Source organism: Athene cunicularia (genome assembly GCF_003259725.1).
Source record: "Athene cunicularia isolate RWA chromosome 8 unlocalized genomic scaffold, athCun1 chr8_part1, whole genome shotgun sequence".
NCBI classification, from domain to species: domain Eukaryota; kingdom Metazoa; phylum Chordata; class Aves; order Strigiformes; family Strigidae; genus Athene; species Athene cunicularia.
The window spans coordinates 18,986,788-19,011,780 of NW_020799109.1; the positions used below are offsets into that span (position 1 = coordinate 18,986,788).

The following is a 24,993-nucleotide window of genomic DNA, read 5'->3' on the forward strand; positions in this document are numbered from 1 at the left end:
CTTGGCATTAATGATAATCTTTTGTGTAAGAAAACATTACTGGAATCAGTTTTGTTAGTAATCTGGACTTTTACAGCCAAAAAAATTTTATTTTGGGTTATATTTATTAGAAAGCAATTTCTGTGTATTTTTCAACGTTATAGTTTAGGATATATCTTGTATCAAATTCCTGTTATACCACCACTGAACTGGGACCAAACACACAGTTCACTAAAAGCAGGGATATAGACAGGAAAAACTGAAAGAGGAAGGAGAAAAGAAAGGGATGGTAACCCTTATATTCTTCCTTGTAAATCTCATTTCCCCAGGCTTTCCTCCCCAACATCAAAGTTTTCATAACTAAGCTTAGCACCACTGCTATTGACAAGAGTCCAAGACAAGCTTCTACTAGAAAAGTTGAAAAGATCAGAAACCACATTTATAATATAGAACTTGCTGCAACAAGACAAGACACACATATTGATGAATTGGCACATGAAACCTCTGTCTTCTACTTGGCCATATTATTAAAACTGTAACAATGTACTCTGTACAGCATAGTGCAAGATACTCAGTAAATAAAATAGAGCAATTAACATGTCCTCCACTTTGTTGCCTTTGGCATCCCCACTTCTACAGTACTCTTCAGAAGGCTCTTGGCCTTCTCTGACTCTGATACTTTTCCACATCCCAACTTTAGGCTGGGATTGAGGCCAGGGACCTTGCAACACTGAGCTGTTTAGAGCAGAATTCCAGCAGCAGTCCTCAGAATCCTCTGGCAGTCCCTTTTCCATGGACCTTTGTATTCTTCTCTTTCCCTTCTCTTCCTCCAAACGCTAATTCCTACCTCCATTCTAATCCTAGGCAGAAAGTCCAGCAGAAGATCCTTCCATACTTCCAGGCAAATTAATTCTTGGCACTTTCTTTTGCCAGTCCCCTTTCAACACTGCATTACATTCTTCTAGTTTACTTCTTCAATCAACCTGAACCCTGATCCAGGCATCTCTCTGTTTCCCTCAACTATGAAAACTCAGAGGGAATTCTAGCAGCAGAACCCTGTTGACTGGCTCTCCTAGTCTTCCTCACCCAAACTCTAACCTGAAGTAGAAATTCAGGTATCTGAGAAATTCAGGCTGTCCACATGAACAGCTACAGAAATATCCTACTTTCAGGGATAACCTGTGTTTATCAGTCACTTTTTGGAAGAATATGGTCTTCTAAAAGCCAGGGAACAAAGCCCAACAATTAAGTCAGCCCATCATTGAGAGACATGATAGAAGTCAGATTCTTTCAAGGTTCTGAGAAATAATACTCACTTAAATTAAACATGTTGAAAGGTACTAATTCAGTGAAAATTATAGTACCACAAGAGATTCCCAGTACAGAATCACATCCCTAAGGCTTCCTCCAAAGTTTCTATATTGCCAAACCCAGACTGATTTTTGAATAACATTTATGAATGCTCCAGAATATTTTTTTTATTTACTCTAACAAAACTTTTTTTTTTTTCAGGACTCTAATCTTGTTCAAAAGGAAAACAGAACTTAAAATTTTTTCAGCATTCCAGTTACTTTTTGGACTAGAATTGAATTTTTAACTGTAATGTTAGTAAGTACATTGCTAAAACCATAAACCTAAATCTCACATTTTTATAATCTTTTCAGATGAAAAACCTTTCTTCTTTTCTTTCTTAACCTTTTCTTCCCCAGAAATACAGATTCTTTTAATGTGTTAATAAAGGCAAGATCATAGGTAGTCACTATGTAACTGAAAAGAGGACTCAATATAAAATTAGAACCTACCCCCAAAGCACAATTCCTACAAGTATTCCACTGAAACATGGAGAAAACAGTCTGACATATATAATTGTTTTTCTGTAGCAAAAGACAGACAGAAGGACTATTTAACTACAAATGACTGGAAATGCTCTGGCAGCACTCATTATATACCAAATAAAATATTCTGAGGGTAAGAAATGGTATCTTACCTTAACATATTCCAAAGTAGGATCCAGAATATTCTGATCTCTGTAAGAAAATGGGGCAAGGAGGGAGAAAGAAAAGACACAAAAACAAACAAACAAAAAAAAAAGTGAGTCCAAATATAATCTCATGCTGAAGAGATGCATTCATATGAGCAATAGGCTACTGCATCATGCTAAAATCCTAATTAAAAACTGTGTCATAGCTAGATGGTCTATGCTATCTAACTTTTAACAAATACATAAATCACTGATTTCTTCTAGAAGGTCACGTAGTGGACCCACTAGTAATTAATTTAGGAAATAAAGTTAACTATACACTTTTAAGCAACCAAAATCAATCTCGAAATTTCAATAGATGGCCAAAAATACCACCCAAAACATTTTAAATAAATTTAAAAGAGAGCTCTCCCAATGGCTTCTAAATTTATTTCTTTCCTTGTATATTTTCCCATTTAAGCTCCTGCTACTGACAGCATTTAGAGTGCATTGCTAACACAAGCAAACAGAAAGTAAAACATTCACTTTTTATATAAACAAAGCCAAGAATCCATAGATTTGCAATAGTAGAATGTTTTATTTTATATCTGGAAAAATAAATATCATTCTTGCACTCTTTTAAAAAGTTCTCAAAATTATCATAATTGCAACATTACAATTATTTGAAAGCCTGATAACCAAGTTATTGCCCTGTTTTAAAAAGAAAAGATCTCTTTCCAGGTTTTCTATACATACAGGTGACAAAGGGCACAGAAGCCTAAGTGAAGAGCCCTGTGATGTTACAACTCTTTCTATAAATAGAAATATGTTTTCAAAGGTTTTTGTATATTTGGTTCTGTCTGAGAACTAGCAGTCTGCAGTACATGACTGGATGCTTTCTACAGAACCTGTGATGACATATACTGTGCTGCCTTAAATACAAACATGTAACAGGCAAAATGAAAACCTTGCAAACTTACAGAGAGATCAAGAGCTTGCTATTGCGATCAAGTTTGCCACACAGACAACATATGCCCCATAAATTTAGAAACAGAATCCTGTTTGGTGGGTGTTGTTACAATTATCTAACTCTGGAAAACTAGTAAGTAGTTTCATATGTGTAGAAATTGGGTTACACGGCAATCAACCAACCTAGAATACTGTCTCTAAATTCCCTGCCTTGTTTTGAATGCAACGGTGTATCAGCTGAAATTTATACTCAATTTTTAGTCTGGTTGCCTAACAGTTTTTAATCCAGAATACCTAGACAGAGACAAAACAGAGAACCCCCACTTTTTAACTCTGCCCATAAACGATAGTGTCTCGGTTGTTCAGGCCACTTCATGGGTTACCGCTTCACGTTATCCCAATATTTATCAAGGGTCAAGTTCCATTCCCAGCTCAGTTTAAAATAACAACAACGCTCCCAAATTCAATGGAAACAGAATTTGGATCATTTGAAACTTCTTCCCAGCCAATATAAAAAGAAGGTGCAGCTTGGCAACTGTATGCACATAAGATATGAACAAGCATACCAGAGAAAACGGGTGAAGCACAGAGGAAAAAGAAAAAAGTTTCTAAACGGAAATAAATTTTCTTTCTCAACACTTTCCAATTTGACTGGGAAAAAGAATCCCATTCTTAATCCGTTTGGCAAAGTCATTAAGCATGGCTGAACTCTTCTCACATTCAAATGATCTGCGGGAAATTCTGCCAGTAACAAATGCTTCTGAAAAACTTTGCAGTTTAGTTTTTCATTTCCCTGTGGAATCTTTCAGGGCAAAAGGTCTACCAGCACTGCATATGCAACACGCTTCAAAAGAACAAACCTGAGCAATAAGGCTAACAACTAGTTTACTCACTTCGGCAGTGAGCATGTTTTGTTATGGTCTGCATTTACAAACTCCACTCCTTCAGACTGGCCTTGCTACAGACTCCGCTGTTCCCACCATCAGGTACAAGTCAAAAGATCTTTAAGACAGATCAAGTCAAAGCAAAATGAAAGAAGCAGAAAAGCTTTAAGACAAAACAGTCTCTTTACTGTTTTACTTTATAAAGCAGGAAAACCTGAAGATAGAGGGAAAGAGGTGACCTACATCCTTCACCATCCACATGACAAAAGTGTTTCGCTAATTTTGGCTTTAGGAAATGGATGGTGTAATAAATCTCTTCACAAGTACTATAATACTTAATCTGGTAAGAGGTTCCACAACAAAATGTAGGAAACCCTGCAATTCACCACAAGCACAGGTTGTACAGAAAGATGTTTATGTTGTAGCCCTATTCACCTCAGATATCTTTCTCCTACCAGATCTACCCATCTCTCTCTATCTTCCCTTGTTGTTTAAGTTTTCACCTTTGTGCAAATTTCTTAGTTATTTTCAAGGAATGGTAACTTCCACTCATGTGCAGTAACTAACAGTAAAGATTAACTATTGCATTTTCCTGCATTAACCTAACACTGACAGTTCCCAGCTACACCACATCCCTCAGTGCTGTCAACCTGACTCCTGAACACCTCCAGGGATGGGGACTCCACCACCTCCCTGGGCAGCCCATTCCAACACCTAACAACCCCTTCTGGAAAGAAATACTTCCTAATATCTAGTCTAAACCTTCTCTGGCTCAACTTGAGGCCATTCCCTCTTGTCCTATCACTTATTACTTGGTTAAAGAGACAAATCCCCAGTTCCCTGCAACTTCCTTTCAAGTAGCTGCTGAGATCTCCCCTCAGCCTCCTCTTCTCCAGACTAAACCCCCCCAGTTCCCTCAGCCGCTCCCCGTACGACCTGTGCTCCAGACCCTGCACCAGCTCCGTTGCCCTTCTCTGGACACGCTCAAGTAATTCAATGTCTTTTTTGCAGTGAGGGGCCCAAAACTGAACACAGGAAGCAAGGTGCGGCCTCACCAGTGCTGAGTACAGGGGTAAGATCCCTTCCCTGTCCCTGCTGGCCACGCTATTGCTGACACAAGCCAGGATGCCATTGGCCTTCTTGGCCCCCTGGGCACACTGCTGGCTCATGTTCAGCCAGCTGTCAATCAACACCCCCAGGTCCCTCTCTGACTGGCAGCTCTCCAGCCACTCCTCCCCAAGCCTGTATCGCTGCTGGGGGTTGTTGTGGCCCAAGTGCAGCCCCCGGCATTTGGCCTTATGGAAACTCCTCCAGTTGGCCTCAGCCCATGGCTCCAGCCTGTCCAGGTCTCTCTGCAGAGCCTCCCTACCCTCGAGCAGATCAACACTCCCACCCAACTTGGTGTCATCTGCAAACTTACTGAGGGTGCACTTGATCCCCTCGTCTAGGTCATCAATAAAGATGTTAAACAGGAGTGGCCCCAAAACCGAGCCCTGGGGGACACCACTCATGACCAGCCACCAAACAGATTTAACTCCATTCACCACAACTCTTTGGGCCCGGCCACACAGCCAGTATTTTACACCCAGTGAAGCGTGTGCCCATCCAAGCCACGAGCAGCCAGTTTCACCAAGAGAATGCTGCCATTCATAATACTACCAGACTCTATCACCTCTTTTCATGACAAAACAAAATCATTTTTTCCAGCATTTTTTGGCTCAAACAAACACCTTACCACCACCACCCAACTGAAAAAAAAAAAAGTAAAAAAAAGCACCTGTAATGTAGTTAAGCCATTCTCCTGAGTAGTGCAAGACCTCTGCTGACCCTCCACATGCACAAGGTCTGTGTGGAAACTGTAGTAGCATAAACACTCCTCCAGTAACAATTCATTACTAAAAGCAAGCAGTTAGTCATCCCAGTCTTAACCTTCACCATTCTGAGGCTGTCCTAGCCAGAAACACATTCTTTCTAGAGCATCCCTACTGACATCTGACAACACCTTTCTCTCTGCTGGCTGATCTTGCAGACATACAACCCTTTAATCTCTCCCTATTAGTCCTTGGAAACTATCTCAATTTCATTTCAGTCCAGCTACAAGATTCTTATTAGAATCAGGGTTGGGGTTTTTTTTTGCACGTATGAGTTTCTCACTGATATTACCAAGAAAATATACAGAGCTTGAAAGTCACGCATGGAGCTCCATCAACCCTAGAAAAAGATAAAAACAACAGAAAATGTGGGGCTGTTCTTTGCTTCCATCTTTCTTCCCTAAAACAAAATCTGTTGCAACAATGAAGAGCTTGGTGTCATACTGGTTGGAATGTCTATGAGCAAGTACTGATACCTTTGATCACTGTGTGGGAACCAGTGGTAACATCTCAGAAAACAGGGATTATCATTTTATGTAGACTCCCTCAAGATACAGCTGAAGCTAACCGAGATGAGAAAAGGGAATGGAATTCAGATGTTATTGGATGCTATTCCTTCCACTTCCCAACACCTCTAAATGATAGCCAAATGTGTGGGAAGAATTTAAAAAGAAAAAAAAGCTCTTTTTGAAGTTGTCAACATCAGCAGTCATCAGCTAAAAGGAAGAAAAAATTCCTATAAGCAACCTGAATTGTACTTCTGGTATGACAAAATAAATACCCCATACTGCCAACTCTGAATCCTGTGTTAATTTGAACACAATGAGCAACAAAACACAAAAATAACTAATCACCCTTTAAAAAATATTTGATAAAATTGTTATGTACTCATAATCAATGCTACAACTGAAAAGTTAAATCCCAGAGTTCTACCTCAACACAAATTATTCAGTTCAGTGGGTGCAAAATACCCAGAATCTCAGTAACTCAGAAGCAGTCTTTTTTCAGACTCTGAAGTTTGTCCAATAGTTCTCTCTAACACTGCTTCAACAAAGAACCTTTAAGCCGATATCCTGTAATCTTTAGCTGTTGAAAACCTCCACCAACAATTGTACATTACCTCCTCTCATCATGTTGCTATAAAGGATCCTGCAACATACAGACCTTGACAGATGAAGCCATATTAAGCATCTGCTTTCTTCAGGCCTTTGGCATCCTCACAGACATATCAGCCACGATTATACATTAGTTTTAACAAAATTTAAACATAGACACAACAGTATTATCAGAGATGCCCAAATCCTCACCATCATTCAACTGTCATACAGACACTCTTACAGTGATGGAAACTGATGAATGGCCCTGAAGCAGCTTTGTGCTACTTCACACTTTTATAAATGTACTTGTGGGAAAAACACTAGGACATATTGCCAGTACTTGATGTATGAAATTATGTTTGTTTATTTTAAAGTAACCTTTGTTGGGGACACTTTCAAAAGCATCTCCTTTCTACCACATTGAAAGAGTGATCCCGAGAAGAACAATCTTCTCAATAGTGCCAACGCCAAATCAGTGAAGACGATACAGGCTCAAAGGGAGCCTGAGAAACTGAAAACGTACAAAGTTGTTGCATGGCTGCTTACAAAGACAGAACTGCTATGAAGACTAGATGGGATCAAATGTCTTTTTCAATTTGTGCCTTTGAAATCTCTCCATCTATGTAGATTTAAGACAGACACTACTACTTAAGTATGAAGGTGCAAGTTTGAGCATGCAAGACATACTGTGTTTAAGTATACATACTGCAGACTGATCTTATTTGTACTGTAAACCAGAGTAAAAGATCCAGTGATTTTGTCCTCCAGCAGCTTCTGCTTCACACACACACTCCTACTACATTCCTAAGGGCATTCCACCCTTCTGTCTGCAGCTGCACAACACCATGGCCATGACTCATTCAAACACCAGTGGAAACAAGTGCAAACTGCTATGACTGAGTAATGACCTGCAGTTCATACGAGAAGGGTAGGGACTCTTCAGCAATTAAAAACTCAAGAAAAGATACACTGTACTTTTCTTTGAATTAAATGAAATCTTAACTCATTCGGAATGTTCAGAATGCCACTGCAAAGACAATGGTACAGCCATTTACCACTTCAACATTCTGTATCCCCTCAACTTTCTCCATTTTACCTAATACAGCAGAAAAATCTACCCCAATTTTTCTGCCTTTTCCCAATTTCTACTTCTGCACCACATACAATAGTAGTCTCTACAACCTGTTCAAAAGTTCAGATTAGATACCTCCATTCTTTTTCCTTTCTTTTCCTTAACATTTAGGACTCCCAGAGTCAACTCTGTTCTTCAAAGCCCTTCTTAAATCTTCTACTCCCAAGCCTGTTACAATGGTGTGAAAGTAGAGATTGGGCAGCAAGACTATTGCTTATCCAAAATGGTCACTATTTCTACAAACTTCATTACATGTGTGCTGTCTATACCTTCAGCTGGCAACTCCTTATAACCATTGATTTAGTTGCTGTAGTTATTCAGAATCGATCTCCACAAATTTTTCAGTGTTCAAAAATAATTTAACATTGTAAAATGAATATGCACATTCCAAAAAGACTGACAAATGCTCAGCAGAATCACACATTCCATTTATTCATCTGAAATTCATGTAAATCCAAATACATTTTTTCAAAATATGGTTGTCATATGGCTGATAATGTCTTTCAGAAATGTGTATTTGGACTGAAGCATAGGAAAGTTAATCCTCTCCTTTAGTACTGAATAAGATAATGGTGGAGGAAGAACTTCCTCCCTACTCCCTTACCCCAATTTAAGAAGCTCATTGCATCAAATGCCTCTTTACACTGGATATTGCAAGTGAGCATTAGGAATAATTCCCCTGTGCGACATTTAACGATGCTGGGGATATTCTACTCAATTTTACTAATCTCCTGCTAACAGAAATTTATAACTGATCACTCATCTCCCCACATCCCATCATCAAAATAGATTGTTTGTTGTTTGACAAGTTTGCACCAGTGAGTTGCAGCAAGCTCAGAACACAACTCTGAGAACATGCAACCTTAGCACATTAAAGTGGCAAAAACTGGGCATAGAAGTACTGTTTCTTTATTGGAGCTGCTTACCAAATATTAGGGATACTTGATTTCAACTTTGTGTGTGCTAAGGGAACTGGTTTCTGCAGCAGTAGCTGAAATTCTTTAAATGTGAAAGTGTCCAGATATCTTATTACTAGAATAGACAAGAAAAATCCACTGGCTCTATGCCTTTTTTCAGCTACAGAATAAAAAGACTGAACCTTTAAGAAAAACAAATTGTGAAACGTAACAAGGCAGTTCTAAGTATTAAGAAGGATAGCAAGGGTATGGAATGAGTTATGAAGAACTGACTGTAGTTTCTATAGTATTTTCAGAGGCCAGCAGGTATCTCACAAGCTATCATAAAAATATGTATCAGACCACAGCATAGGAGAAAGTGCAATGCTTTTGCTAACAAACACTTCTTGCTGAAAGGAAGAAGTACACCTACAAGTGGTAGTTTCACCCAGAAGGTGACAGATTAACAGGTACCTTGCAGCATATATACAGTTGGTAAAACTTTTGATATAGAAATGGTCTATCCTAATCTAAAAATATAAGGACAGTTGTCCCAGTACAATATTGTCATGGGCTCTTCTGATTTAATGTGTTTTTAAAAAGACGACCTTTAAAATGATTGCTGCCCTGATTAAGAAAAGTATTTACTAGAAGCACCTAAGTGCAGATGAGAAAAACGGTATTTTAAAACTGTAGTTGCCTTTTTGCTATGCACTTTCTCCCTGTCTTCATTCAGAGACTGAAAAGAAAACAGCTACTTTCACATTTATTTGCAGGATTGTTGGTTGTTAGCCACAGGTACCAACATACTGTTGCTATGACCTGCAGTACTCAAGGAAAGTGGACCTTTAAAGCATAAAAGGGGCAGAAAGGAAAATAAATGGTCACATGGGGTCAGGAAGCAAGCTGAGGAAGCAATACAGTACTCGGTACAAGTGAGTAGGGTGCTCCAGAATCTTTACAAAAGAGACAGGAAACAGCAGAGCTAGAAGAGAAACTTTAGGTGTGATGGAAGGAGTAATTCAAGAAACCCTCTACTACATACAGTGTCCTCTGGCCAAAGGAAGAACAGGCTGAAAAGATAGAAGTTTTCAGGAAGTTTTTGAAAAATAACATACACTCAGTTTGGTTGGGGCCTTGAGGAATTGGGGCTCAAGTTTACCTGGCAAGTCATTCATTACAATAAGGCCCTGATCCCACAATTGATTTCAAACAGTAATATAACTGTGCCCAACCCATATGGCACTCCAGTTCCTCTGCTCTGAAGCTGAAGGACTGGGGTTTAATTGATCTCCAACACTGGAGAGATGGTCTCTCTTTTTGAGACATTTTGTCCCATTCCCCTCATCTCCCTCCCCCAAGATCCCACATGGACAGGTTTTTGATACTTGTCACCTGTAGCCAAGTTTCCAAAATCCCCATCAAAAGCAAGAAGTGAAGCTTTTGTTCTGCGGGTCCATGTCAAGCAAGCAAAGACAGCAGATGTGAGCATCAAATAGGAACAACGGGATGAAGTGTTGAGTAGAACTTCACAACAGAAGAATCTGACCCCAAAAATGGACAGAGGGGCTGGAAGCAAAGGCACACAAGCCAAAACAGAAATGACCCCCAAAAGTTAAAGGATAAGAGGATTTGGTACTGACTGTAAACAGAGAACATTAGCTGCTCTCTGCTTATATAACAGAGCATTCTTTCTACCACAAACATCTACCAGCTTTAGCTGGTAGCTCTGCTTCCCCTCCAAGACAGCAGAGGTCAGATTTGCAGGTGCGTATGTGAACAAGACACATCAAGAGAATGAAGGGGAAATTCTGAGACAAAAAAACATGAAGCTTTTTTGGCAACATCTAAAGAAACCTTCCTTTTAAAAAATCATTTGTGTGTACATGGAAGAGGTCAGTGAGATGTTCAGTAGCCCTAAATTCACCCTACTTATCTTACTCGTACTAAAAAACACAATTACAAACTCACAGACTGTTTCAGTTTATTTGGAAAAGAGGAAGTTTCAGGCATTACACCAAAACCATAACTATTTTTACTTTAAAAATTCTGTGGCTGTATAAAAATTTCCTCTTCACCTTAACCTAAAACTTAAAGGGAACCAAAGTGATTGATATTCTTCCTGTTAATCTTGCAATTATTTTCATAGCTTAAGAACTACACTGCATTCTATAAACCAAAAAACCAATATAATTTACTTTTCTCCACACAGGAAACATGAAAAATACTTATTCTACTAGATATATTAAAATCTTAACTTGATAAAATTTTCTTTTTAATTTTCTAAGTGCACCTAACTATATGCTGTAAGTGCACACATTGTTTTCATATAAAAAATTAACACCTATTCAAACTAAAATTATCCAACAAATAACATTTTCAAAATCACTAGTTAGAACAAAATAAATACTGTCTAAATACCCAACCCACCCCATTCTCAAAACCCAAAGAGAAAAAGAATTCGCAGTATCTGGAGAAGCAAAACAGGCTGACAGTCCTCACAAGGAAGAAGCAAATCCCTGCATAACAGGCTCCGGCTCCTCACTGAGTACTGCCTTGGCAGCTCTTTTCCCTTATAAATCAACTGTCAATTCAAGGACTTCAACAGGTCTCATCTATTGTGGTAATACCATTATGAGGGAAGGAAAAAATTCAGGAACCCACAATGCAGCCATTGATGGCTTTATACCTCAAGACTAACACCTTGCTACCCTCCAAATGTACTGCCCTCCAAGGACAAGGTCCTGCAGAGGACAGTGAGCCTGCTTAACTTTATGCTGATGAAGTTACCCTACTGACGTCAGTGGTACTAATCAAGTTTAAAATTGAACATAGTTTTATTTTTTTCCTGGACAGTTACATAAGATGAGACAAGTATGCAAGTCTCACCCAGCTAAACATGCAGAGCCTTGAAGATCAGCAGTTTTGAAGAGTACATAACATCCTAAATGATCAGATAAACTAATCTACTCTAGAATAACTCTGTTGCAGCAACAGAAACTCCAATGCTAGATAATAGCACTTTATCTGAAATAATGGGGAAAAAAGCTGACATAGAAAAACAAGACCAAAAAAATCTGCTGACCAGTACTCAAACGAAGAGACTGGAGTCTAGCTAAATATACAGTTGGACACACCTATCATACTTGCAGAACTAGAGAAATTAAGTGTATTCTTAACATCTGTATGTAGATACTTAGGGCTAGTCTATAAAATACATTTTGGTTCACAGGTTATTTGCCACATTTTGTCTTTTGCAACAGCATTAAGCAAGCACTGGAAGATGTCAGAGGTACTGGTTTGTCCATTTCCTCAGTGAAAGTATCAAGCTAACCACAACCTGCCCCCCACCCCTCCCCACACCCACCAGATTCAATTTTCCTTTTTTAAACATGCCTGAATCATATTTAAAAAAAAAAAAAAAAGGACATGAACAGTTCATGTTTGGAATTTTGGGAGAGTAAAAAGAAGCTGTTGCGTCTTATCTACGTACAAAAAGGAATAGTTTCTAGTCACATCAATAAAAACGGAAGTAATGTTGCAGCTAAAATCACATTCAGGACTTCCAGCATAGTCAGGAATTTACAAGGCTTGAAAACACAAAATCAAGATAGGAGAAAAGACTAAAATTATAGGTCTGTAGTTACATCTCTATGCTTCTAAATACACAGATAGTTAAAAGTAAAGTTAAATTAAAAAATGGAAGGGGGGCAGAAATCTAATTCTGACCAGATGGGAGGTCCAAATCTCTCATGACCAGTGATAAAACGAAACATCCAGGGCATTATATGTAATTTTGAGAAAAGCACAAATTATTTTGATTCCATGCCAGTTTGAACAGTACAACCCTACTATTTATCAGTGACTATTTCTGAAATGTCAGTATAGACAAAGAATGGAATTTGAACAAAAAACTGTCTTTGCAAGTGTGAACAGATGAAATGGCTACTGAAAAGACAGTAAACAGGAATTAAACCAGCATATTTTCACAAACGTCCTGTATAACGGGAAACAGCCAGTGTAAATTAATGTCAACTTTGTTTGGAGGCTTTAATTAGCATGAAAACTTAGAGTGATCATTTCTGGCAGATGGTGTGCTTCAACACTTCCTAGGGTAAAGCTCAGCAAAGAGAAGATAGTGATTTAATGCAAATGTATGACTACACAGTTTCTCCTAGAATATCCAAAGCTCTGCTCTTCAAAGAGTCCCATACTACACATACAGGGCAAGGACAAAATTAACTCATCTTTCTTTCCATCAAATGTTACATTTCTTAGACACATACTTTTATCAGTCAAGTATCTTTTCTAAGAAGTGTGAGGTGGACACACATGAAACACTTTAAATAGGCATGTTACTCTAAAAACCATAAAAAATTAATAACTTTATTCATGAGAAATTGTATCTACCTTTGATTTTACTGCTGTGCTAGATTATCCATCCTGAAATTCGTATTAAATTCCTTCAAAGCATCATGAAGAGAGAAAAAAAAAAATAAAAACAACCCCAGAACAATGCCAACTTTGTTCAAATTTGGATCCTATTTCTGGCCTATTGACAGTTTACAATTTCACACTGGAGCTGTTATTAAACTGAATTTCACCTAATTTTGTTGTAAAGCCTGTTTGTTTCAACAGGAATACAGGCTGGGGGGTTTTCCTCTTACTTTGCAAGCAATAGAGGGAATTATCACTACCGAGAAGGGGTGTTTTTTTAGTCTTCTTCACCATGCTTTAAACTGATTGTGAAGATCACATCTTTATTAGCTAACTCTCAGAACACAATGTTAAAACTATCATACCATTTGCATTAGTTCTCTCCCCACAGAACAACTAATGGCCTGTTTGATAGTGGGGTATCAAAAATATATTTCTCTCTCACAATGTTAAAAAAATAGGTGGCTAGAGGCTGAAGAAGGAATTACTTCCTCCATGACAACTTGCTAAGAGGAAGAGTGTGGTGTGAGGTTCAAAATTTATTAGTCAGAGAATCCACATAAGAAGGAACACTATGAATATCCTCACCGTGGAAAGAGGCTTTGTTGATGTTTATTCTATACTAAGTACTGAAGAATACCTGCAGCAGCACCCATGACCATCGAATAGATTTTTGCATGTCTTGCAAAAGTACTAATTTCAACTCAAAATCCCAAATGGAGGAAAAAGCTTCAGAATATCTTAGGTTCCTCTTTTTTCTTCTTTCCCTAGTATGTGCATTAGCTTACCAATAATGGAAGTATGCAGCCCTACTGCAATTCAATCAACACGTAAGTCTTGTATGAGAAACATGTCTTTTGGAATCAGACTCTGTTAGTTTATATGAAACTATTTGTTAGATTTTTTTTTTTTAATTAGAAAGTTTAGGAACACAGAATACTATAGCTGTCAGCTGCCAGACAATCCAAGCAGCAATTATTTTTCTGCTACCTCTTGCAATCACATGAAAAAGAGAGCAGAGTATCAATATTGAAATCTACTTTTGCTTTGGAATATTTGCAAACAATTCCGTGCAAAAACCTCTGCTCTGTTCCATCTTCTTAATAACCCTCAGAAATTCCTTACATCTCTACAATGAGGAAACATTGAAGTTATGTGCATATCACAACCAGTACCAGGCCCACAGAGACAATTACTACCTTAACCCAAGACTAAGCGGGTGCTCGTGACATGCAACTGAAATTGTGCAGAATGTTGAAACTGGTCTTTCACAGCTTCCTTCATCACTATATTCAAACTTGCTGTGATAGTGCTAGTTTTGCATTGCTTTTAGGTCTTGTTAGTCTGAGGGATATTTGGCTGCATTAATGAAAAAGCATGAAAACACCACAAGTCTGTTAAACTAGTATGACAGTCAGGGAGAACCATAATCATCCAAGTGCACAGGTGGTTCCAAGTGACACAATTTCTTCTGTTAATCCAATGTAAATTCAAGTTTGTGCTTTAAATAACATGAGGCTATGACTCATCATCTCTGACTTTTGGGCAAATGTAGGTATGAGAAGTCCTTCTAATAAGGACTGTAGACTTGTGATGTGCTTGGTCACAGAAAAATTTGAGTTTGACATTTCCAATATTCATTTATTTGAAATTAAATATGCCTTGTAAGATCCATAGAGAGTCTAAAATTCTGCAAATAATTGAGCTAGCATTGCCTGTGAAAACTAGGAAAGTATTGAGGGCAGGGGGAAGAAACACTTACCTTTCCCAAAACACTAGAACAGAGAAACAAGAATTATTCTACATCCCTGGAACAGATACTAGTTAAAATAGCTGCACAAAACTAGGAGTATCAGCATAGTGAAATGGAGCATTTCATACAGCAAATGCAGCCAGTACTCTTTGGCTCTGTAAGAAGAGCAAGAAAGATGTCTAGGCTGATCACTTTCTTCATCCATACAAGTACAAAACTTTAATAATTAAAAAGAGCTTGGAAATTCTGGACTTCCTGATGGTAGCAATAAGACACAGGCCAAAAAAGAGACTGCATGTTCTAGCAACAGATATGCATATAAGTAATTTTTCTTTTAAATAACTGTATCATAAGGCAGATCTAATTAAACAAAGATAACCCATGGATGAGGTGACAAAGGGAAATTCCAACCGTGCTTTTTTGAGGTTTAATTGTCAACATCAGATAACGAAGAACATTACACACAAGCAGGCATACAGTTCTACAAGCTAAAATGAAAATTCTCTCTTGAAAGTTCTTCATTTTCAAGAGAAAATTCTTATTTTAGCCAATAAAACTAACTTTCAAGAGCTCAGCTGCTTCTAACTTTGGCCACTTATTTCCAAGACTCTAAAAATTAGATATGGGCTTTCTCAAGAAAGAAAACTTTTTTTCCCCTTGAACTAACTAGCACAAGTGTACGTTCCCAAAATATAGAGAATAGAACACAATCTTATTGTATTGAAAATTGACTAATTTCTCCAAGTTTTCAGAAGTCACTATGAGGTTTGAATAGACTTTATCTCTTGGGTGTTTTGTTGTTTGTTTTTTTTCACCTGAAACTGCATGAATTGTATGTCAGAATTTTATTCTTCCATGTCAACCAGAAGATACCAGAAAATCCATAAAGACATAGTATATCTGGTCACAGAGATGCAAAATTCCTGACAGAATATAATCCTACAAATAAATTATTATACATATATTTCATCTTGGCTACAGAGTAATGCAATTAGGTAGCTGTAATGTAAGACAGAAAAAAAGTTTATGGAAATCAGAAGAGGTCCAATTAAGGAATGACATAATTCATTATCTTTTTCCTATTCACCTCACCAGTTTATTTTTTGTTCCACAAACTTATTCATTGTGTATTTATATATTAAAGATTAGATTACTCATCTTGAATTATTGAAAACGTTATCATAGTTATGGTTTTAAAATTAGAATTAATCAAACTTAAACTATGACATGCCTGAGTCACAGTTCAGTATAATTTGATCCATGTGGACATGAACACTGTAATCCTAATCACTATTAGTTCTGGTCCACTGACATCAAATATAGCACTTGGGTTGAACAATGCATCATGAAAAAGTTTGGTTAAAATGAAAGACTGATTTACTCCTGAATGAGAATATCTGTGTAATGTTACACTATTTCACAAGTTCCTACACTGAAATAAAAATACTACAGGGCTTTTTTGATGAAACTCTGATAAGGTAGCATGGACTTCCCTATACTATTAGTCCAAACTAATTTCAGCATGAGTGTAAGCATTAGAATATATACCTTAGCATATATGGCAAAATGCTTACAACAGGAAAATCAGACTTGTTCTCTCAATTTTCTAAGTATACTATTGAAAGGTACAGAGTCATCCCAAGAAGACTCAGGAAGTGATATATTTGCTGACTGTTAAGCTGGTAATGTTTCTGCTGTAATACAATTGGGCTGTCAGGTCATCGAGGAGAACGTATGAAGATCCATTTTAAAAATTAAAGAAAGAAAAAGTTACAAGTTGTTACCATAGCATTCTGTGCTATGACTCAAAAGATGTAAATTCAAACAGCCTGCACTAACAAAATCCTTTGAATCTCTTATTATTTCAAAAGCATCATGTTTTTAATTCTGATCAGGCAGAGTTTCTTGACATTTTCCTCTCAAGTATTCTGTTCCTACTCTTACTGCTTGTGCAAAAGTGTTCTTCCCATCAGTTACAAGTATAAATATATTTAATACGGAGGCTTTGGTCTCTCAAGAAAAGAAAACATCTCTTGCAAGTAACGATTCTTGAGAAGGAAGACACAAGATAAAACTTAAGTGTATACCACCATATTCCTTTTATGGCAGCAGTCCCGGTTGCTTGTGTTACACAAAACTATGCAAATCAAAGACACAAATTACGTCAAAAAGCCAGTTCATGTAAGCATGTACATCATGTAAGCAGGTACATCACAGAGTTGAGTGACAGAGGAATACTAAACACACTGAGGCCCTTTCTTCTTTCAAAGTGAATGGGGTATAGAGAAGAAAGACTTATTTTCAAGTGAGAAGAAAACTTGATCCTGTGTGCAGAAAGCATACAAAAACCACTCTACATACTCAACCCCACCATAATTAGAACCATCCTTCCCTTGCAAGATTTGAGAGCAAAAAAATATTACTCTTACAGTGATGAACGCAGCAAAACTATAATTTCTAATTCAGAAGTTGTCATTTGGTTATCTTTTCACAACCTTTAATTCTGTCATCCAAGAAACTTAACACTCTCTCATCTTTGTGCCTTTAACTGATCCAGTGCATTACATTATGTTTTTCCTGTTAGCTGGAAATTTTTTCCCCTTTTATAGACCTTGATATCAGAACAGAAAAAGGACATTAAAAAAATTAATTACTTTTTTTGTAAGCAATGAAATATCGTGATGATAACAGATTCCCAAAAGAAATGCTAGCTATGACAGCATATTCTTTCTCAAGTGTCATGCATGTTATAACGGGGAAGTCATACAAAAATAATGAATGGGTATAATTTGCCATTAGCTCAGGGTACGTGGGGTTCCACTGAGTCTTCAAGAAAAACAGCTCACGTGTAGCTCTAGGTTGAGGCAGCTGGAATACCACTTCCTCCTTTTGCTCTGCACTCCATCTGTATAAGCACTGCATCCAAATCAAAACCAAGTTTGAATAGTTTGACTTGGTTAAAACTGCTCTGTTAGAACAATGCAAAGGGTCATTTCAAAGCAATTCAGTGACTTTTAAAAGTTTCCTCCATGGGAATAGTACATGCAATGCTATACCTTTTAAACATTCAGGGGCAAGAGCTAGCCCTTAAAAATTATTTTTAAAAACTGTACAGACGTCAAAAGAAAGACTAAAAGTCCAGATCACTAGATCCCACAGAAAGAGTGGTATAGAAGGACATTTTAAAACAGTTGTATTTAACAGCATCTTATTGCAAAAGGAAAATGATTTTGAAGCCTGAGCTATTCAGTAAGTCAAAAAAAGAAATTCTTAAAATTCCTTAAATCTATGCATCAGATTCATTCTTCTCCACCCTACATGTTTCACACCATTTTTTTGTTTTGCTTCTTCCATCAGGACCTAAATTGAGTACTAGGGAGAAAATTCAACTTCTGTTGGAATGCAAAGTTGTAACAAACAGCTGCACTTATAACAGGGCATTTAGAGGTCTAGAAATAAAATAATTATTATGCAACAAACATACGTAAATTAAGGTTTTACAAGGTACCTGGTATTGAGTTTGTTGCTCTTCCCATTTTGGGGGGGGTACTCTTCTATCACATCCTGTACAAAAGATGGTTGCTGCCATTGTGTTCTGGTGTTTGGCAATGTTCCCATGTGGCTAAACATGTCACAAGACCTTGTGGCAATTGTACCCTTCTTCTTCCTGGGGAGAGTGCCATGGATAGAGATGTCTTGAAAGGAGTCTAAGCGATGCTCAGTTGGTGAAGGTTTAGTGGTCAAAAGGTCCATGGAAGAAGCTAGTGGGAACTGGTGGTTCACTGGGCCATTTCTGGGAAGACTTGAAAATTTTCCTGCAGCTATCATTTTTGCATCTGGAAAAACAGAAACAAGATTTATCATAGCACATCAATTGATGGAAGTTAAATAGCATAAATTACAAAGGCATCTAGAATTGAGCTTCTGCTTTGCTTTAAAACAGTCAGATACCTCAAACTGTAGCCTGTATTATAATCCAGTCACATTGCTCCCAACTGCATGTGAAGCACACATATATATTAACTTCTATACACATGAAAAGTCATAACAGAAAACAACCTATCTGGATACACATGCAAGAGCAGGCCCAGAGCAATTCTTCATTTTTATCCACAAAGTTCCTCTTTCTTGCTCCCTCATATCCTCTTAAGACTCAGACATCAAACTAGAATCATTAACAAAAAGCAAAGTTTTATGAACATTTTGACAAAAAAACAAAGGACACTCTACATCTTGGTTTGGAAGAATATGTTTCTAAATGCAGTAGTTGGCACACTATGAGGAAAAAGCTTTCTGAAGATCTTGCTCAAGTAATAAATCTAGCAGAGAACTGGTCACATATTTCTAACAGGCTGTAAACTAAAGGGCTACCCAAGAGATAAGGGTAGGAGCAGACTGTTGGAATTCTCTTCTTCAGCATGCACAGCCTGCTGGCTCAAATCGTTGACATTAGGGATTTGCATAGCTGTCAGTCTCTTGTACAATCAGTTATAGCCTACCATAAAGTACAGGTTTTTCTGTTATCATAAGCAAGATTGTTTGTCTCACAAAGTGTTCAGGTACATTAATAGATTGCTGTTCTGTTCCTCAAAAAATGCTTCTTTATGCTCACTATATAGTGATACATTACAGAATAAAAGCTGCCTTATCCTATCTGGTTACAATAGGCTGCAAAAGCCACTCTGTGGAACATACACACTGACCTAAAGGTCAACCAGCCCTACGTTATTTAACCTAGGTGGTAGTCAACCAGGTGCTTCCTATAAAAACTGGAAAAGCCACAGGAACAGCAGAGATTGATATGAAATCAGAAAGCAGAAGAGCTTTAGGAAATAACAGTTATGGACAGAAAGAATCTGACTTTGGTCAAGTTTCATGCTGAAAAATTAAAGTAGCACCCTGAAGGCCTAGCAGTCTGGAACTCAGCTGCCTACAGCTACACAAAAATTCCTCTGGTTTTGGGGAATGCACAGGTGTTGCAAAGAAGACAGAGCTGCCTCTATAGTACTCCTGCTCTCTTCTCCAGCGTCAGCATCACAGGTACTATCAAAGTGTTGCTGTACTGAAGCTACTGTTACTTCTACACAGAGGTTATCATAACAGGCTTAGTTTTACAGTAATGCTAAAGCTGATCTCAAATTTATGAAAGAATTCTGCTATTTCCTGTCAGCTGCACTGCAGAGATTCACAGGCTGGGTAAGGTTTCCAGACATCAACAAATCCTTTCCCACTTCTCCCTTACTGAAGGGCATCAAATAAATATTCATTAATTACAGATGATAAATATTAATTTTTTTTTTTAATCTTCAATTTGTCAAGGCTCTGTCTGACCACATAGTACTATGTACTACAGTAGAAAAGCCTCTGGAAACAGCACCTCTGCCCAGAGAGAACCTGTTTGACTTTAGTCAGGTTTCTTGTTGAAAAAAGCTGAGGAATTAAGAACTGACATTTTTAGTTACAGAGATCCAAACAGAATTCAAAATCCTAAAGAAACCAAACCATACTGTCACAAAAAGTCCACTATAAATTACTATACGGACCCTTGATGTGAAATACTAAGTCACCTCTCCATTTATCATGTGGTTTGAAGACATATTTTCTGCTGGCTAGTCTTACAAACATCACACAATTATTTCCAAAATAATAAAAGAGTGCTGTGAAGTTAGTTTTGCATTACAATTGTTCTAAAAACGAAACGACTGATTCAGAGATAGGAAGATCTTAAATGCAAATACCACAAAGCTACAGCCTCCTATAGCTAAAGCAAACTGACAGAGCTTGTTTCCAGTAAATTCAGCTTTATTATTACACAGGAACAATAAAAATTACCTCAAACAAGGGCGGGGGGCGAGCTTCAAAATCACATGATCATTTGAAAACTCAGCTTTATGTGTTTATTGTAGTAAGGCAACAAACACCATTTATACAGAGCCTGAAAAATTGGAGGTTAGCTTGCTCATATTGCACAAAGATGTTATTCTTTTGAGGGCTGATGAGATTCCATACTTAATAATCGTACTTCCTTATCGGTTTATAAAAAACATTTTCAAACCTCTGAATTCTGACTATTTGAGTGAAGGTTGTCCAGTCAGAGAGATTTTCCTTAGGCTGCAAAATTACCACCACTATGCTGAAATGGAACACATGACATTTCATGCAAATAGTTATCAAAATCAAGTAGGTATAAACTTAACCAATGAAAGCTTCAGTTTAATAGTTGATACCAGATGAGTTCACAATAGGTTAACAATGACAGTAAACTGTCAACCACTTCATGTTTGAGTATCCATAAAAGAATGCTGAGTATTCTCTCTCCTAACCAAATCACAGGACAAATATTATAGCAATCCAGCAGACTTCCCATCCAACAGTTTGAGAATTTTCAACAAACAATGACCCTCTGAGGTATTTTCTGTATAACCTCCTCTCCTAAGAAGTCCTTCTTAAGAAAGAAAACCCAACTCCCTCAGTTATGTCCCAATCATTGCACCTTTTTAAGTCACTCTCAGTAACATCCCATGATTTACAAATTCAATACTCAATCCTCAAATTCACACCTCAGTTTTGTTTTGAGGAATCAAGTTAGAGTTCCAAAGTTAGTACAAAATAGCTACATTCAAGAATTTGTAAGACACTTAGCCACTGTTGTACTCTTCATAAATGTAAAATAAGAACTACAATAATTAGCTCAGCAAGAAAAGTCCTGCCAAACTATCCATAGATTTTTTCTCATATTGAATGTAAACACTGCAAGGAGGGAGCCTCTTCAGTTGAAGACTCTGGAATGTCTCAAATACTTTAGCATATGATTCAAAGAATGTTTGACTTTACTAGATACAAAAACCCTGAAAACTTTACTCCCTAAGAGACAGTATGCTTTGAACATACGCCATCATGCAATCAACAATGGAACTAGTAGAAATTATAGTGGAATAGCCCAAAAGAAACTGAAATCTAACTGTACACATACCTATTTGTCAAAATGCAGCCTCTAACAAAACAGAACAATTAGGAAGTCATACACATTTCCCCTAACTAGATGCAAACAAGACTGACTCATGCCAATATAATGTTAAAAATGTTAGGTGAATTTGTATTTATATAGAGAGTGGCATTTCACTTTCTTCAGTCTGTAATTTGGGAAAGTATATGGGAATGGAATTGGCAGGAGTCAGACTGTGAATTCAGAGAACTGGAGGGCATGAAAGGTTTCCAGGTAACTCCTGAAATGTTCTAGTTTTTTGTTAGGAATGAGGAATACAAATGAAGAAGTCTTTAAAACCAGCATGGCGTTTTGAAAAGCAGTATAAGATTGGGCATCAAATAAAACACATATCTGGTGGGCAAGACCAAACATGCACCAAACTCTAACCTGATGGGGTATGCATCTCTTCACATCATTGCTCAAAACAAAAAAGATCCATGTGAACAAATGACCTTCGCTTCCCCAAAACAACATACTAATGGAAACCTCACAAAAGGAAATAGAAAAGCAGTATCAGAGTTCTGAATCAGACTCTCAAGCTATTTACCTCAGAACTCTTGAGTTACATCTAAATCAGTTTTGGACATTAAAAGATTCACACTTCTTTCGAAGTTTTACTGATCTGCAGTCTGGGTCATTCTCCCTGTCAGACCAAAGTCTGTGACGTCTATTCCTGCTGTTATCATCCTATCACCAATGCTACAATACTTTACTCAGTCATACCACATCTTTATCATTACATATGCTATGAAGCTAAGAGGGCTTGAGCATGGTTTAATAGATCCAACTGAAGAACAACTACAAGATGGTGCCAACTTTTTGTGAAAATCCTACTTACTTCTGACACAGCAAATCTCCTCATGACCTCCTCTCACCTACCTGTCCACCCTCCCTCAAAACCAGTAACAATAAATTACGGTGAGCGGGATACATATTACTCTCTTCTCCCTGCTAAATTACTTGGCATATTTGCATGCACTATGCAAAAGCACATGGGAAATAATTAAAATGATCAACCTTAATGGTGAAGAAAGTCAAGTTCAGGACAAAAACCAGATCAATTCCCTCAGATTTATTTTTTATGTAGTAAGAGAGTAAGTTCGGGAAACAGAAGAATCATAACTGAAAAGCCATTAAAGCTAACTTATCATAGGAAGAAATACAGTTAAAACTATAGCTACTCTAAACTCAAAGTACATTTTATGTTAATTGACTCCTTAGAAGCAATGTAGTCATTTTCATTAGTATAACAAAAAAAGAAGATTCCTGCTCCCAAAATGGCTTAAAAAGCTTTCTACAACCTGTATTTTCTGTTGTTTGGGGTTTTCTTTTCAATAAGATAAACAATGCAGTAGCTGCTACAGCAAACAGATCACAGGACTTTGAGAAGAATATTAAGGTTCAAGAACCTGCAGCCTGTTATGATACAGAAAAACAGACTGAGAAAGCATACACAATAGTACAAAGGCTTTAAGCTACTATCAGAAAAAACATGAGTCTGTCAAACATCAAAAAATCCCCACAAAATTACAGCTAGGTCAGTGCTTCCAAATGGTCTTGAAGTGCGATCAAAATGTTCGTGTTCTTTCTCCCCCTACATATGTCATACAATTTCTAGATCCCATACATCCTTGCACTGCAATCTGACAATCTATTAAAAAATAGTATTTTTAACTTTTATTCTTAGGCAACAGAAAGCACACAGGCCAGGATAAATTATCTTTGAAATTTCTGTTTTGAGATGAGAGAAACAGATAAAACCCACACTTCATGAGTTTTCACACGTAGAATGCCTTGGTATCTATAAAAAATGCCACAAAGAAGTGATCATCGAGGAGGATTCAACAGTAAGTAGAGACCTCCTCATTTAGCTTATACTGTGAAACTATCTCAGAAACTTAAGTGCCCAATCACTTAGCTCAGTAAATCCTGAATGGTATGAAGCCTTGACTTGAAATAAACATTCTCTCCCCATTTTGCAGGCAGAAATAGAGGACTTCACCGAGATTACAGTCAAACCTAAGCATTTTTCAGCTAATGCTTCAAAATACAAGCTTTTGTTCCTCCTCTAGTACAGGAAGTCATTTATTATTTTGCCTGCTCCTCTGTTCCCACGTTACTGAAAAAAACCCCAGAAAACAACCCACTCTAACTGAAAATGAAGTATTTCAAAAAACCTTTTCAGCAGTAAGTATGCACTTAAGCACTCTGGACTAACAAGAGTCCTGTGTAAATTACAAATTTGGACAATGAAGAAGCACTTTTATATAGGCTCCTCTAACTGACAAAAAAAAAAAAAGATACAGCATTTATTTTCTCTCTACCCAGCGAAGTATCTTGGTATCTCGAGTACTTATACTTTAAAAATATTTAATAGTATGCATGGCATCTATTCCTATAAAATCTAAGCATTGGATCAAACATCTCAGCAGCTACTGCCACAGCGATGGCATTTCTAGCAGTCCGCAAGGCAGCCGCCGCCAGGGCCAGGGCTGGCCCTGCTCCTCCGCTCTCTGCTGCCACAGAGGCAGGGACAGAGGGACGCTCACACACACACACCAACAACTTTTAACTCTCTGCCCGGGCGGACAACGCCGGCTCCACAGTTACCAGTCTGCTCGCTGCTGCTTCTTTCCAGGCCTTCTGGAGATTAGTTAGAGGCTTCGTCCCGACCAAGCGATCTCCTGGCAGCGAGTGCCGTGCAGTCCCCCGAGGCTGCGGCGCCGGGGGCAGCGGGCAGCCGGGCAGGGGAAGGGGTGGCCGGAGGCCGAACCGCACCACCGGCGGCCCGGAGCGCTTCCAGCAAAGCCACCGGGACGTTCTCGGGGAGCGCGCAAGGTATGGCCGTGCCGCGGTCGGAGCCAGCGCGTACGCTTGCACCAGCCTGCCCTAAGGAAGAGCAGTTCGCGATAAGTGAACCGAGGGTGACTCAGCCGGAGCCTGCCCAGAGCTCCTTATCGCTCACTCGCCCGGGCCGCCGCGGTACGGCGCTGGCTCCGCGGCTCCCCCGTCCCCACCGCAGCAGAC

General features: G+C 38.1%; 1 protein-coding gene across 3 annotated transcripts in view; it reads right to left on the bottom strand.

Annotated features, from left to right (window-relative positions):
* Positions 1-24,993, bottom strand: part of BCAR3 (BCAR3, NSP family adaptor protein) — a 97,091-nt gene that overhangs the window by 36,383 nt on the left and 35,715 nt on the right. For 2 of the 3 annotated variants that reach the window (XM_026854457.1, XM_026854460.1), the window contains 2 exons: positions 18,487-18,814; positions 1,967-2,006 (listed from right to left, as the gene is read on the bottom strand). In XM_026854457.1, the coding sequence (XP_026710258.1) occupies positions 1,967-2,006; positions 18,487-18,814 (368 nt within the window). Of the gene's footprint in view, positions 1-1,966; positions 2,007-18,486; positions 18,815-24,576; positions 24,970-24,993 lie in introns of those variants that run through there. The other variant, XM_026854459.1, reaches the window with a different exon arrangement.